The 17,323-nt window shown below is 38.0% G+C and overlaps 1 protein-coding gene across 1 annotated transcript in view; it reads right to left on the bottom strand.

Annotated features, from left to right (window-relative positions):
- Positions 1 to 17,323, bottom strand: part of PREX2 (phosphatidylinositol-3,4,5-trisphosphate dependent Rac exchange factor 2) — a 291,402-nt gene that overhangs the window by 33,280 nt on the left and 240,799 nt on the right. Inside the window, exons 36-37 of the mRNA XM_047073746.1 lie at positions 3,849 to 3,915; positions 3,390 to 3,580 (exon numbers count right to left, since the gene is read on the bottom strand). Coding sequence (XP_046929702.1) covers positions 3,390 to 3,580; positions 3,849 to 3,915 — 258 coding nt within the window. The remainder of the gene's footprint in view (positions 1 to 3,389; positions 3,581 to 3,848; positions 3,916 to 17,323) is intronic.

The following is a 17,323-nucleotide window of genomic DNA, read 5'->3' as shown; positions in this document are numbered from 1 at the left end:
AGGGAAGTTCATCAGTAGAATTGTAATACACACAAAGGATTACCCTAGCGAAAAGAATTTAATAAAAACAAAGCCAGGCTAAATGCTATGAGAAGATTTTAATAATTCATTCTGAATTCTCTTCCCGCTAATCTCGCATTCACTGTTGAATGCAGCTCTGCCATCCGATTCAGGTTGGCATTAAAACATCTAGACGTTAATGCTAATTAAATCTGCCTTTTCGTTCTGAAAACCTACATTCTTCTCTTCAATATCAAACATATGCAGTACAATTCAAGTATAATTCAATACTCTAAAAAGACTTTAGATTCTTTTACTATTTGGTAAATAAAATCAGGAAACTGACTATCTGATGTGGATACCATCTTGTTGTGCATTTCTCATCTCGATTTTAGAAGTCAATGATAAAAAATAGTTGGTGCAACATTTATTCTGCTTCACATTGTGGACTTCTCCTGTTTGTCAGAACCTGAAGGTAAACTTCCATGTTTAATGTTGAGTGCAGGTGTGGATGTGCTTGGGTTTCTCTCTAGCCATTTGAATTATAATACTAAAGAATTAATTTAAGAACAGTCTTTATGTGAGATTTCCAAATCTAATATAAATTAGTGCATTTTATTGTCATGAAAAGTGTAAGCATAGCCTTCATTGAAAGATTAAAAGATAATGTTAAACTCCCATTTTATTCTGCATAATAGGAAAATAAAGCTGTACCATTTTCAAATAGTTTCAACTTTAAATCAGCATTTGTCATGGGGTATTTTTGCCTACACCTCAGGAAATGTCTCTGAAATGGACTAACTAAAGCTACATCTATTTTGAATAGTAGAAATGGAAAAAGTCAAACCACTTTGAAATTGCAGTGTTACTTGTGGACCTAACACTCCAATCAATGAATATGATACTTATAAAACAGTTATGGGATATCAATCTATGTCTCCCATGTCACAATAGTCAAATTTTAAAACGGCTCACAGGATAGCAGAGAGAATAATTTGGACAACCTGGTCATAATTCTAGGATTAAGTGCAGATTTAACTGAATTAACTTTCAGTAAATTAATGAGGAGGTAACATAGGCTTGTAGTTTCAAAGTCCGAGGTGTCCCCTTTGGGGTCATAGTGTATCAAGTTCTCAGACAACTACGTATGACCTTGCACCATGGTAACATAAGAACATCAATAACCAAGGTGGTGATGCTTTGTTGAGGCCACCATGGTCTCTGTGCAGTTTCTTGAACATGTTATGCACACTCCCACATGAGCTCTCACATTTGCATTGTTGCTCCCTAGGAGCGAATGCTCTTTCTTGGAGATATTTGCATAAATCATTCCTTCATTCCATACAAATCTTTGATGAAATCCCTTGTTGGATGGGACTACTCGTCCTTCCCATCCTGTCACACCTTCTACCTCTCTGACTCCTGTCTTTTTTCTATTTATTCCATCTACCCCATTACATATTCGTTTACTTAATCATCGGTTTCCCCCCAACACAATGCACACTACTTGAGAGTAGAAACTTTAATTTTTCAATGCTAGATCCCCAGCAGCTAGAGCAGTGCTGGCACATAATTGGTGCTCAGTGCATATTTATCGAGTGAATGAATAATGAATACATAAATGAATGAATGAATAAATCAGAACAGAAGGAGTGAACATGAGTTGATCAGAAGGGAGAGATCACTTTGCTGCTAGTAAACAAATTATGAAGTAATATTTTATTCATTTGGTTGCAGATGATATTTTCAATTAAGCTTATTAAAGCTTGCAATAGAGCACAAAGTACACAGCCATTCAAATAAAGGAGGAAATTCTGTGTCTTCTGTCAACCATGGTATATAATGCTCCTTTCAGAGGAAAAAGGTCTTGCCATACATCATAAGAAAGAATACACTGTGTAGGACTTGAAAACTAGAATTTCAGGTACACCAAACTGAAATGGAATTTCACAGATGAGAACCTGCTGTCTCAGATCATCTTTCTCCCACTTTCTACCCTTCACCTGGACCCATCAGAACCTAGTTCAAATATCACCTTCTCTGGAAAGGTCTACCCATCTCAAAGATCTGTTTTCTTTCTGAATCTTAGTTTTTAGCTGTAACTTTCCTAGGCCATTTACATTTTCTTGCAATGTAGGTTTGTTATTTTTGTAATTTTTTCTTATGCTCTCTTATGATATCTTATTATTATTTTTTGTCATTGGCTGTTCATGCTGTATTTATGTTTCTAACATGAGCATCACCACTTTATGACATAACACTGCAGTCCTTTGCATACATGAAGTACCAGGTATATCTGATTAACAATACCACCATCCTCAAAATCCAACTGGCCCAGTTCTAAGAAGAGGCTATGATGGGTGACAGGACACTATTTGCCCACTCAGATTACAATGAGGACCAAATTCTGCTTTATTTTTATTTTTTATTTTATTTTATTTTTTCAACGTTTTTATTTATTTTTGGGACAGAGAGAGACAGAGCATGAACGGGGGAGGGGCAGAGAGAGAGGGAGACACAGAATCGGAAACAGGCTCCAGGCTCCGAGCCATCAGCCCAGAGCCTGACGCGGGGCTTGAACTCACGGACCGCGAGATCGTGACCTGGCTGAAGTCGGACGCTTAACCGACTGCGCCACCCAGGTGCCCTTATTTTTATTTTTACTACACGGTTTCACCTCCTTGTGAAGATGGCAAGATGAGAGAGGAGTACATGGTTATGGAGAAGGACTTGACACGGGGTCCTCCACCCACATTTTGCAGCTGATACAGCTGTATGAGATCATCAACCCACCTTGGCTGCCCCAGACTGAGCACAGTTGCCTAAGACAAACTACTGGAACTGGACCCATCTAAAATCTTCCCTTCCATTTTCAGGAACGCATATTGTATGGGCTCCTGGACTTAATTTTGCCCAAAGTAGGAAGACAGTAGTAACCCCAAGGCAGCGCCTACCTCACAACAACTGGGTACAGAAACCCAAACCACTGAAGAGCGGAATGTCCATCAACTGTAGTGAAAAAAGTTTTAGTTAGCTAGTGGCCGCTCCTACCAGACAAGTTCCTACAGTGAACAGAATTGGTGCACAACTTTGTACCTAAAGTATAAATCTCATAATATAAACACAAGGGTGATGAGCATCTGGGCAGATATGATATAGTGATATAAATATGGGATTGCATTCATGTATATGAATAAACAGTCACTGAAAATATCACTAAAGCCAGAAAAAACTGTGTAACAATGACCTGATTTCCCAAATCTTATTCCAAATACATCTGAGTCCTTTGCATGTTTCCAGTTATAATTTCACATAACCGAAATAGAAATAAGAACCTATGAATGAACTTCAGTATGAGAGCCGCAGGCAGGGCAGGGTGGTTCACGTACCTGTGCACGCCGCTGTTGCACATGATGATGTGGCAGGCCCCCAGCCTGTTGCACAGCTCCGAGGACACGGACAGCAGACCGACCCCGGAGGCGCTGCAAGCTGTGTTCGCGCAGGCGGCCGTGCGCTTGGATCTGATAAACGAGGCTACCAGTCGATAAAGTTCATCCAAAGCATTGAGAGGCCTCATTAGCTGCAGAAAAAAAAAAAAAAAAAGTCATGGGCATAAAGTCCAGAACATTTAGTAGGAAGAAATGCTTTTAGATGGCATATGATTCATAGTTGTTCTAACTTTTAATGAATAGTCTAAAATATTTTCATTGTGGCAGTAACAGAGTTGCAGACTACAAATATTTATAATTTGTTTAAGAACAAATTGTTGAAGACAACAGCAGAAAATTTTTTAAAAAGCGTGGTGTGTAAATGGCAAAGCATCAATAAATGCAATCATCTATTTTTACCTTATCTACATAGGCAGCTTTGGATGTGGAGTTAGGTGGTGAATTTGACTTGTCCAAGTAGAACGCCCTGTAAGAATCCAAAGAATAAATGATCATTTATTGTTAGAAAAATTAAAATGCATGAAGGTATGCAAGTTTCGCTGACGTCCTTTTAAAGACAAATGAATAAATAAGTGTTGAACACTAGGATGAGTGGGATGGCAAAAAAAAGTCCATAATCTTCCATTCAGAAAAAATGACTGAAGCCACCACCACCAGCTCCATTACGTATCGTACGGCCTCAGAGAGATGACTTAATTTGTGTGTGCTTCCATTTCCTCTTCTGTAATTTAGGGATAACATTAGCTTCTACTTCACAAGCCTGCTTAGAAGATTAAATAAGTGAATGCAAATAAAATGCTTAGAACAGTACATAGCACAGAGTAAGTGCTCTTTAACATGTTCAATACTTCAATAATTAATATTATTACAAAAGCTGAAGAAATGTATTTTCTTGTGACTACTGGAGAACATTATCTAGTTTTCACTTACTGATCAAGATTATAAAAGCAATACTCAAAACCATAATTTTAAACAGAATAGTGAGTTGAATTCTTTCACCCACTAACCATGCTCAAATTGGGAGTTAGACCCTCTTTGAGGATACACTTGTTCTTTCTATCACCAGAATGCAATATGGCAACAAGTATTCTAATACATGAAGTTGAATCCTAGTGGCCTGCAATAATTAAGCTCAATTTCCAAAGAATTATTGCTGCGTTTGCTCAGCTCTTGGCTCAATACTAAACTGAAGTTGTAAGGAAATGACCCATGAAGACAGGATACATTTAAGCTATAGTTAATCTACTATCTATTTTTGATGAGATGGAATTATTTTCAAGATTTGAGCGCTTAATATTGACATACCAAGTTCCATAGTATTAGAATGATTGTCCAACAAGATACTGAAATAAAACTGATTAGAGTGATGTTGTGGAGCACCTTTTAGAACTTCAAAATACTGGCAGATTATTATCAAATGCATGAGTTGTAGTGGGAAAAATCAGTGAGAGAGAACTTAATGACCAGAGTCCCACTATGCACACATGTGCGTGCAGACACAGACACATGCACACGCACACATACACAGCCATTCCAATGACCACTGTAGCTAGCAGTGATGTTTATTTTTGTCTTTTAAAGATAAAGTAGCATGCATTAATCAAGTTTTATACTTCAAACTACAAAACGTTAAGAATAACTTCCAAAATGAAAATTATGCTCATTCATACTGTGAATTAGTTTATTCATCTCTCACATACAAATCCAAACAATAACAAAAATTTTAAAACAGTTCCAGATCCAAACTTAGTTGTTAATCATTATAATTCACTTTGAACTCCTAGGAGATTTCCACATACCATCTTGGAACAAAGATGGTGCCTCAAAGCTGGAACCCAAAGAGATACCTTGATCAGATGTTCCCATGCCTTTCCCCAAGTATGCTTGGTGGAAAAAGCAATATGGTGGAAAAGAGTACATGACTCCATGGAAAATTACTGCCTCAGCCTAAATCCCACAGCTACCTGTTGCTCCTGAGCACATGATGCTGCCAGGAGTATGGGGACTCCAGTGACCCCATGCAGTGTTTGCATCCAATGCTGAATTATGGTGGCATGAACCACTGCAAACAGGAACATCCATCAAGGGCCAAGCAAATACAGTTCCATTTAGCTGGTTGAGTCAACATCTACTAACAGCATTGGATCAATAGCAAAATCAAATGTATGGAGATATTTTTAAATTTTCTAGATTTTCCCCAGTATCAGAAAGAGATAACAATAATATAAGAGTATTGCTGGTATGAGAAGAGGTAACGAGTTTGATTTGTGTGAGGTCCAAAACCACACAATGGGGATGGAGTTAGGTTAGATTGAATAAGCAACTGAGAGAAGTCAGAGGGGCAGACTCTGTAGGGCTTTATAGACCTTGATAAAGACTTTGGGTTTCAACTGGCCTCATTACCAGAAGACTGGCTATTTATAAACCTTATTGTCGTGCATAAACATTCATGTTCTCCCGAAAGTTCTGAGTATCCTTTCATTGCAATTACACAGGTACATATGTAGGCTAATACTATAAAACCCATGTATGCACCACCATGCTTTAACAGATCCTGGTACTTGGAACTTTTGCTTCACCTTTTAAAGAAATAAAATATTACAGATATGGGTGAGCCCCTGTTGCTCACCCTTCTCCAGTCCCACTCTTTTTCCAAACTCTCCCTCCCCAAGGTAAACACTACCCAGAAGCTGGCATTTACCACTTTCATGCTTTATGAGGTCACCCACACACTTGGCCCAAGTGGAGGTACCAAAGAATATCTGTGATCATTCTTCCACATCCTTGTTCACACTGATGTTATTAAAATTTCAACCTTTGGTATTTTTATTTTCAATTTGCATGTATTTGCTGGCCATTTATAGTCTTCTTTTATTGCATGTTGGTATTTCCTTCCTTTGTGTAGTCTTACTTTTTTTTTTAACACAGAAATTAGTTATTACTTTTTCTAGGCTTGCTTCATCAAAAATACTCAGTTTTTTTAAAATGTTTATTTATTTTTGAGAGAGAGAGAGAGAGAGAGAGAGAGAGAAAGAGAAAGAGAGAGAGAGAGAGGCAGAGAGAGGAAGACACAGAATCTGAAGCAGGCTCCAGGCTCTATGCTATCAGCATAGAGTTCGACCCGCAGCTCGAACTCATGAGCCGTGAGATCATGACCTAAGCTGAAGTGGGATGCTTAACTGACTGAGTCATCCAGATGCCCCCCAAAATATTCAGTTTTAAAAGCTGGATATTCTATTAATATGTTTGATCAGTGTGTCAGTGGTATACGTTGTCATTAAATTCTAGAATCCAAATTACAGTACGCTTCCCCCCTCAATACTGCTCTTGGTGTCTGCTCTCAATCTAGTTTTCTTTGCTTTGGGGCTAGTCTATACATTTTTTTCTGATTGGTTTAGATTTTTTTTTCAACCTGGATGTTCTAAAGTTTTACCACAAGGTGTTTAGGCAGTGATTTATTGTTACTTATCCAGATAAGGTTCTCAGAGTGTCGTTTCAACTTGAGGAGTCTGGTCTTCAATTCTAAAATAATCTAAGCTATTATTTCTTCACGTAATCTGATGTGTTCTCTCTCTTTCTCTCTCTCTACACACACACACACACACACACACACACACACACACACTTTAAAAATCTTATTGTTCCCATTACTGCATTTTAGGTGATTTCCTAAGTACGGTCTTCCAAATGAAAAATTCTGTCATTTTCAAGTCTAGAGATTATCCTTTCTACTGGGAATTTTATTTCAATGACTATCTTCCACTTCCAAGATTTCTGTCTATACTTATTTCATTCTTACCACTAACAGGTAAACTCCCTATGAGAATATAAATTCTCTATGTGGATATGGATTTTACTTTGGTTCAGGGGCACCTGGGTGGCTCAGGCAATTAAATGTCCCACTCTTGATTTTGATGCACGTCATGATCTCAAGGTTCCTGGGCTCAAGCCTTGCATCAGACTCTGTGCTGATAGCGTGGAGCCTGCTTGGTATGCTCTCTCTCTGCCCCTCCCCCACCTGTGCACGCGGATACACACACGTGCTCTCTCTCTCTCTCTTGCCACCCCCCTCAAAATAAATAAATAAACTGGGGTACGTGGGTGGCTCGGTTTAAGCACCTAACTCTTGATTTTGGCACAGGTCATGATCTCATGGTTTGTGAGATCGAGCCCCTCATTGGGTTCTGTGCTGACAGTTTGGAGCTTGCTTGGGATTCTCTCTCTCCCTCTTTCTCTGCTCCTCCCCTACTCAAAATAAATAAATAAATAAATAAATAAATAAATAAATAACATAAACAAAACTTATTTGGTTCATTCCTGTATCTCTGGCACCCATAAGACTCTATGGAACATAGTATGATCTTAATAAGTATTTATAAATAAATAGATAACTGAACTATTGATTTCAGAGTTTTATACCTTTTTTTATGGATGGCAATCCTTTGTTTATATTTTGAGAATTAAAAATATGTTTTCCTAGCCTGTTTCAATATTTTAATTTCTTCTAGTCAAATTTATTTTCGATGGTCAAATTCATTGGCTCTTTCCTAGTGTTAGGATTTGTGCTTTGGAATTTTGTTTTGCAAGCGCATTTGAAGTGGGAAGATTTTTTAGTTTCATTTAATTTTTTGATACAGCTCCATCCCCTGTCATTATCCTTCTCTTACAACTCATTTTGTACCCAGAACCACCCATGTACGATCACTTTCATGCTGGCAACGTGAGTATTACCTTGTGCTGACATCTGGATTGTTTCCGGTCACATCATTGAACCAGTGAGTGACCTGGTTCAATTCTCAGTTTACCAGCTGTGTCACGTTCTCCTTGCCATCATAAGCCTCTCCTGGCATCAGAAACTATAGTCTCAGGTAGTGGGCAGATTTCTGACTCTTGCTCAGCAGCAAACGAGTCCTTCTCTATGTCCTGGTTTCAGACTGCAAGGATGGCTCTGGCTCTCCATCTAGTGTAGAACGACTTTAACCTCTCATAACCCTGAAGAAGTTGTACTGCTCCCCCCACAACCCCCTCAGAGGCCCGCAAGCCAGAGGCCTCAGCACAGCTTACAACTCCTCATCACTTACATTTTCCTTTGATTTGTGGGCCACTGACATGATAAATTATGAGCTCAGCTGTGACTTTTACATTCTGACTTCATATTTTATCTAGCATTGCTACATGCTTGGAATAAGGTGGTACTTTAATGCCAGAACCCAGAGATACCTTGACCACATGTCCTCATGCCTTTCCTCAAGTGTGCTTAGTAGAGAAAGTAATGCAGTTAAAAAGAGTACACAAGTTCAGGACAAATTATTTAGCCTTCCAGGGTCTCAAGTACCTCATTTTTACAACACATATTAAAATTTTCTAACATTTATATAGCATAATGTTGAATATTAATCAATACATAAATACTCAGTACTGTGGTAACCAAAGAGGACTCAAGAGTAATAACTATTATTCAAGTGCACAGTGGGAGGCATCTCCTGGAGCATTAAAAAAATCTTTTTTTATTTTTAATGTTCATTTATTTTTGAGAGAGACAGAGACAGAGTGTGAGCTGAGGAAGGGGCAGAGAGAGGGAGACGGAATCTGAAGCAGGCTCCAGGCTCTGAGCTCTCAGCACAGAGCCTGATGTGGGGCTCAAACTCACAAGCTGACCTGAGCCAAAGTTGGACATTTAACCAAGTGAGCCACCCAGGCACCCTTCTTGGAGCATTTTTAAGGCACAGCAAGGAATAAAAGTAAGGCCAGAACTTCCTGCTTTTCCTGAAGGTCATCTAAAATATTTTCTGATACTTATAAAAAGTGAAAATTCAGGTAGGTACTTGGAATTATAGAATTCCATGATCAGGACACAAATAGAGGTTCAAGTCTAAACAGAAAATAACCTTTCTTTTAAAAAATTTTTTAATGTCTTATTTATCATTGAGAGAGAGACAGACAGAGACAGAGTGTGAGCTGGGGAGGAGCAGAGAGAGAGGGAGACACAGAATCTGAGGCAGGTTCCAGCCTTTGAGCTGTCAGCACAGAGCCCAACGTGGGGCTTGAACCCACGAACTGTGAGAGCATGACCTGAGCTGAAGTTGGCCACTTAACCAACTGAGCCTATCTTTAGGTTAAAAAAAGATTATCATTTAAATGGCTCAATCAGGTACCTTCGTTGTAGATACTTCAGCTCCTCTGTACCTTGAATCGTTTGGGAAAGAAACTATCCTGTAGAGGCAGTCCACAGATCATTAATACAAACTATGGAAAGCTTCACTACAGAAACATCCACTACAGCTGGCCACACTGAACACTCTTCCTACTTTTGGAAACAGATGTTCCGCCAAAAAAAAAAAAAGTTTGTCACTGGGTCAGCCAGTTAAGAGCAGGAATATGTGGATTCTAATTCATTTGGCAGAAACCTTAAATTTTTCAATGGAGCAAAATCCTTAACAACAACAAAAACATATTCTATGAAGACAGCCAGTAGAAAAATAACTTTTATAGATTTAGAATGCAAGTGAAAGTTTATTCAGAAACAATCTCATCTTTTTCAAGTTGCTATATAGGAGAACAAAAACAGATAAAGCATCTAACGATATAACTCCACCTTTGAAAATACTCTTAGAAGGTAAATGCCTCCTACAAATGTAGAATTAAATGTATTTACTGATCCAGACTTGTACGAATAGTTAATATTTGTTAATCGAACATTAAAGAAAGCAAGAAATCATTTTAAAATAAATTTATGTGCTGATGAAGTCTAGAGGAAATAACTATGAAATATAGCCACTTTGTTACTTGTATGAAATTTACATAGCCAACAGAGATTTTAATTCAATCGATTGTTATGATAAAAATTTCAACTTGAGGCTACAACTAATTGTAGATATTCCCCATCAGAAAAAAAGTGTGTTCAGCCAGATATTTTACCATCCCTAAGATTTACAGGTATTCACAGAACTTCAGTATTTTTGAGAATATGACAAACTGTTCACAGGAAATAAATTTCTAATGCACTTCCGTTAATTATGCAAGTCTTACAATGCCCCTTAATCAAAATTAATGAGCAACTTAATGGTAAAATTGGATTAATGCCCAAACTGACCATAGTTTATTACACTTCTGAGTTTAGTAAGAATGAAGTCATGGTCCTTTGTCTTGTATAGCAAATCTTATTAAGACCATTTTGAAAGTGCTGCTTGCAACCTTATACAGGCTGGATAGTAAGTTTCCTTTCGTGCTGGCACACATCAGACTTCGTTGTCAACTTTGTAGATTAACTCTGCCATATAAAATTGATACATTATATTTTTCATTTAGTCCCTATAGAATCAAATACCAATGAAAAGGGTGATAATGTCGTAAGTTACACTATCTAGTGGTATAAATGTATACAAATCAAATATCTACAGTGAAACTAATTTTAGGCATTTATCTCATACGATCTAATAGGGGAGACAGGTACACAGGTATCTATAATGCAATGTAGAATGGGTAGGTAAGTTAAAAGGTGAAACAAAGTTATTGGGATATATCCATATGAGGAAGAAGCAAGGCCATATAAATAAGGATATGGCATAAGAGTTGCACTCTGATATGTGAATGGGATTCTGGACAGGTCAAAACGGGAAAGCATTTCAAAGGAGGAAACACACCATGAAGAGCAGAACAGATATAGAAGTGGATGGCGCCAATCAGGCTGGAGAGCAGGTTCATGTAGAGTAGGGAGAGAGAATGTTGTGCAAGTAGGCAGGACCCATACTGGGAGGAAATTAAATGGCAAGCGAAAGAATTGTAAGTCATTTGTTAAACCGTGGAGGGAAGCACTACACAGCACACACTTAACTACTGGTAAAAAAGTAAAAATAAATGAAAAAAAATACATGACATTTGAGATATGAACATTTAGGGAATGTGGAGCTGCAACAGATCCTAGAAATGGAAACAACGGTTTAGCATTCAAAATAGGACCATGCGCTTATTGTGATGAGCACTGGGTGTTGTATGTAAGTGATGAGTAACTAAATTCTGTTCCTGAAACTAATATGACACTATATGTTAACTAAATGGAATTTAAATAAAAACTTGAAACAAACAAAATAAGACCATGGTAATGAAAACAGGGAATTGATGTTGGCCACAAGAGAAAGAAAATGAATTTGGGGCATGCTTAGATGTTATGTAGAGTTATGCAAGTTAATATACTAATATAAAAATTAGGAAAGTGCTTTCTCAAATGGGTAAAGAATTAGGACATAGCCCTACAGGGTCTGGCTGGTGGTTCAATCATGGTCGGGTTTTCTCTTTGTGTGAAAAAAACGAAAACAGCAACAGCTGGATGTAAAATATTTAAACCTATTAAGTTTGTCATAAGCAATACACAAAGGTTAAATCAATGACAAAAGTGACATTCTTCTCATCTGGCACCATTTCCATTCCCCCCCCCCCCACTTTTTCTGGGCATGTTGGAGAATATTCAATTTCCAAGAGATTAAGGCATAAGAGCCAGTGCCGCTTTATAAATAAGGAGGAATAGCTACGGTATTCAGCTCAGCTCTCTGTAGTATTGTTTCTTCTCCAGATCATTGCTTATGAGATCATTCTTTATTTATAATAATTTATGAAAATTTCTCACTTGGCCAGGCTCATCTATACTTCTTGTAATATCATGTCCTCTCTTAAAATATTCTAAACTGTATATGGTAGCTTTTGGATTTTAGCAGTTACTCTGCATTTTGAAAAGGAACTATAACAATATTTGCTCAATTATGGGTATTAGTCATAGGCATGGTTAGATATATCAATATTACAACAGCTCAGCAGTTGACTACAGCTGTGACTGGGTGTCCAATGAGTATTACTGTTAAGCTGCATTTGTCTACCATAGCACTTAAATTAGGAAAAAAATTCTACAGAAAATATTACTGAAAGACACTGATTTCTTGTATAAATGAAAAATCACCAGGTAGGTTCAACCTGTGCTCACATATGGGTAAAAAAATATAGGATAAGTAGGGTGGGAGAACGTTAATTTGTACCTCTATCCTATCCACCTTTCATGGTCACAAGCATTACCCTGACTTTTCTGAAAGGTGGCTTACTAAAAGTTACATGAAGAGAAATCCTGAATAATGAGATAAATTTGGATTCTCCTGGATAAATCTGTCTTCTGCCTTGTCAAAAATGGAACACCTAAGGTTACAGTCCTTATGGAACTGCCTGGTATCAATTAACAGCTTCATTTCTACTTGGGTGTTGGAAAAAAAAATCCTGGAAGGCTAACAAAAAAGTCTATGTGACCACACAGGTCAAGACCTTCCCATGTTAAAAAAAGGATTTCTCTGAGACTTCTCTGATGCTCTGAAAAGAGAATTATGGTAGTGGAGATATCCCCGCCAGTCTTTACTGTTGTTGATAACTTCCTATCACTCTTTTCCTTTACTTTACTTCTTTACTCCATTCTGATTTTTGTTCCTCCTTACAGGAGTCTTCTAGGGGGGGGCCATTTCTTTCTCACACCTGCAACACATATATATCACCACAGGCACTCCTACTATTAATATATGCGCATATATATATATTTTCCAATGGCAACACCATGCTCTGCTACTACAGAACATTATCTTTGTGGAAATAAGACAGAAAAAGCAAATCCTAAAAAACAGGCCTTTCCAAGAATAAAGTTTAGAAGAATAGAACCATATTAGAAAAAAACATCTCGTACACCCAGGAAAAACAGTAAAGTCAAGTAATATTTCTATTTTTAAACTAATTCTGTTTAATTTGGTAACAATTAAGTCTCAAGAAAGTTTGGCACCTTCATATTGAAGCATAATTTTTAGGTTTAAAATCATAAGTCTATTTAGGTTTAAAGCCATAAAAGGCTCAACTAACATTAAGTTGACAGATGAGCTTCTCCTCCTCCATATCCTTCTCTATATTCCTTATATGACTCCAGTCGGCCTTCAAAATTACCTTTCTAAAGCAGAGATGAACATTTCATTACCCTGCTTAAAGTAATTCAGATTTCCCTGGTACCCAAAGTCTACAATTTGGGCCTTCAAGGACTCTCCTAACAATCTACCAAGACTTCCCTTCCCATCTCTTATTGCCCTCTTTGTCCTGCCACGTTCATGCTGGATTCCCCCAACACACCAGCCACCCACAGGAAATTTTTCTCTCGTATTCTTCTTCTTCTCTCATATGATTCCATGCCTAGAATCCCCTCTCACTCGTCTGCTTGAAAATTCTGCTGATCTTTCAAAACCCTGCTCAAATATGACATCTTCTTGAGAACTTCCCAACTGAAACAAATTTATCTCATTATACGAGACCAGAGTCACACTCATTCTGTCATCTTTGCTAAACTGCATACTCTCAGGAGACAGAGAATCCCTTCATCAGTTGATGGACATTTGGGCTCTTTCCATAATTTGGCTATTGTTGATAATGCTGCTATAAACATTGGCATGCATGTGCCCCTTCAAATTAGTGTTTTTGTATCCTTTGGGTAAATACCTACTAGTGCAATTGCTAGATCACAGGGGAGTTCTATTTTTAACTGTCTGAGGAACCTCCATACTGTTTTCCAGAGTGACTGCACCAGTTTGCATTCCCACCAATAGTGTAACTATTCTTACATCCTTCTTAATTAACATCCTCGCCAACACGTGTTTCCTGTGTTGTTGATTTTAGCCATTCTGACTGGTGTGAGGTGATGTCTCATTGTAGCTTTGATCTGTATTTCCCTGATGAGTGATGTTGAGTATCTTTTTAAAAAAAGTTTTTTTTAATTTATTTTGAGATAGAGAGTGAGAGAGCATGTGCACATGAGTAGGGGAGGGGCCAAGGGGGAGAGGTGGGGGGAGAGAGAGAGAGAGAGAGAGAGAGCGAGCATATCCCACTCGAGCTCCACGATATCAGAGGAGCCTGACCCTGGACTCATCCTATGAATGGTGAGACCAAGACCTGAGCCAAAATCAGGAGTCGGATGCTTGACAGACCATCTCTTCCCTCACCCAAATGCCCCTCACCATCTTTTCATGTGTCTATTGGCCATTGGTATGTCTTCTTTGGAAAAATGTCTATTCATGTCTTCTGCCCATTTCTTAACTAGATTACTTGTTTTTTGGGTGTTGAGTTTTATAATGTGGAATTTAAGAAACAAAACAAACGAGCATGGAGGGAAGAGAGGAAAACCAAGAAATAGATTTTTAACTATAGAGAACAAAGTGATGGTTACCAGAGGGGAAGTAGGTGGGGACATGGGTTAAATAAGTGATGGGGATTAAGGAGGGCACTCCTGATGAACACCAGGTGTTGTATGTAAGTGTTGAATAGCACTAAATTCTATACCTGAAACTAATATTACACTGTACGTTAACTAACTTGAGAAAAAACAATTTAATCCCATAACCTAAGACAGTGCCTAACACAAAGCCTGCATCTCATACATGAACTTTATTTCATTTCAGCTATAAAGGAGTTGGGAGTTACCATACTATTTAAACAGCCAAATATATATGTGACTTAATAGAAGAAAATAAATATATTAAATATCTTAATTTTAAAAATAGATAAAATAATTATTATGCACATTTTAAGAAGGATTCTTGGCAGGAAAGTTTCTCTTTAAGCTCATAAATACTAGGCTACATCTCAATTAACACTGAAGTACAAGACTTAAAGAAAAGTATTTAACGCTCATCGGAACTTAGAGGAAGGGTGTTTAACAATCCCTCTTCAGAAGGTGAGAGACAACTATGATCAAGAGAAAGACATTCACAGGTAGCTTTTATACTTTTACACTAGAACCTATAAGAAAAAGCTGTGCTTACCTTTATTTTGTAAAAATCAAGGCCCTTAGTATAGTACTTAACATAGCCATTCACTCAGTGTTAGCTAACATCATAATAATTTTTCATTCTTTAAAATTTTTTTTTATTTTTTTTTCAACGTTTTTTATTTATTTTTGGGACAGAGAGAGACAGAGCATGAACGGGGGAGGGGCAGAGAGAGAGGGAGACACAGAATCGGAAACAGGCTCCAGGCTCTGAGCCATCAGCCCAGAGCCTGACGCGGGGCTCGAACTCACGGACCGCGAGATCGTGACCTGGCTGAAGTCGGACGCTTAACCGACTGCGCCACCCAGGCGCCCCGCATTCTTTAAAATTTTTAAATAAAAATTATACACTTAAGGCATATGCTATGATGATCTGATATACATATACATAATGAAATGATTACTACATTCAAGGTAATTAACATATCTCCTCAGTTGCCATTTTTGTGTGTGTGATGAATGCATCTAAAATTTACTCTTAGCATATTTTCATTGTTCAAGACAGTATTATGAAGTGCAGACACATGCCCATACATCTCTTCGCTTATTTGTCCTAAATAATAGCAAATTTGTACCTTCTGACCATATCTTACAGTTTGCCCTGCCCTCCCCCCAACCCCGTCCTCTGTAACTGATCTACTCTGTTTAATTTGAATTAGTGAAACTCCTTCCTCTTCCCCTTCTCCTCCTTCCAGATTCCACACATAAGTGAGACATATTGCAATTCTCTTTGACCTATTTCACTTAGCATAATGTCCTCCAGTTCATCCCATTCTGTTCTGGCCTGCAAGGTCTCTGCTGAGAAATCCACTGATTGCTTTATGGGGGGTTCTCTTGTATGTGAGGAACATTTTTTCTCTTGCTGTTTTCAAACTTTTCTTTGTCTTTGATTTTAGACAATTTAGTCATTATGTGTCTAGGAGAAGATCTTTTGGGGTTGAAAATTTGGGGGGCCTATAAACTTCATAACCTTGGATGTCCAAATGTCTCCCCAGATTTGGGAAGTTCTCAGCAATCATGTCTTTAGAAAAACTTTGTCCTTTTCTCCATCTCTTTTTCTTCTGGAATCACTAGTAACAGAAGGTTGTGTCTTTTAATGCTATCTCATAATTCATGTAGGCTCTCTTCACTCTTTTTCTTTTTTTTTTTTTTTGTTCCTCTAACTGGATAATTTCAAATATCCTGTCTTTGAGCACAGATTTTTTTCTTCTGCTTGGTTGAATCTGCTGTTGGAGCCCCGTATTAAATCCCACAGTTTATTCATTGTATTCTTCAACTCTAGGATTTTTTTAATGGTTTCTATCTCTTTTTTGAACATCTTATTTTGTTCATGCATTGTTTTCCTAATTTCATTTAGTTGTCTGTGTTTCCTTGTATTGTGGTTCACTGAATTTCCTTAAGAGAACTATTAGGAATTCTTTGTCCAACATTTTATAGATCTCCATCATTTAGGGTCAGTTTTATTAGTTTATTAGTTTACTAATAAAGTCTGCTATTATTAAAGCTTTATTAGTTTACTTTGGTGGTGCCATTCTTCCTTGACTATTCACGACCCCTATGGTCTTGTGTTGGTGTCTGTGCATTTGAAGATGTAGGTAACTCTTTCAGTCTTCATGGACTGGCTCCACCAGGGAAAACTTTTTACCAGCTAGTCAATCCAGAGATTCTGGGGTTGAGAGGAGGTATCTGGTGAAGTCTATAACAGGTCTGATACCTTGGTCAGTAGGTGGATAGGCTTTGTGCTTGGGTGCTCAGGGACTGGTTTGGTTCCTGGTTCCACAGGAGCCAACCTGGAGTCTGGGGTTATAGGGGTTGACCAGGCACTGATGTAGGTAGGCCTGATTCTGGGGTCTATGGTGAAGTTGGGTGCTCACTGCACTCTTCTTTCCCCATGGGGAGTGTGTTTCTCTTCATGCTGGACTAGTCAGGGTAATAGGAGTAATGTGAAACTGTCTTTCTTACCATCATCAATGCATATTTTCTTATTTCCATGCTCCACCCAGGTGCTATAATCCCTTACACATAATCTTTTGCTCCTGTGAAG

This window comes from Lynx rufus, unplaced genomic scaffold (genome assembly GCF_022079265.1).
Source record: "Lynx rufus isolate CCGP_SWC_20201006 ecotype Redwood Valley unplaced genomic scaffold, mLynRuf1.p SCAF_12, whole genome shotgun sequence".
Taxonomy (NCBI): Eukaryota; Metazoa; Chordata; class Mammalia; order Carnivora; family Felidae; genus Lynx; species Lynx rufus.
This window is presented reverse-complemented; position numbering and strand designations above follow the sequence as displayed.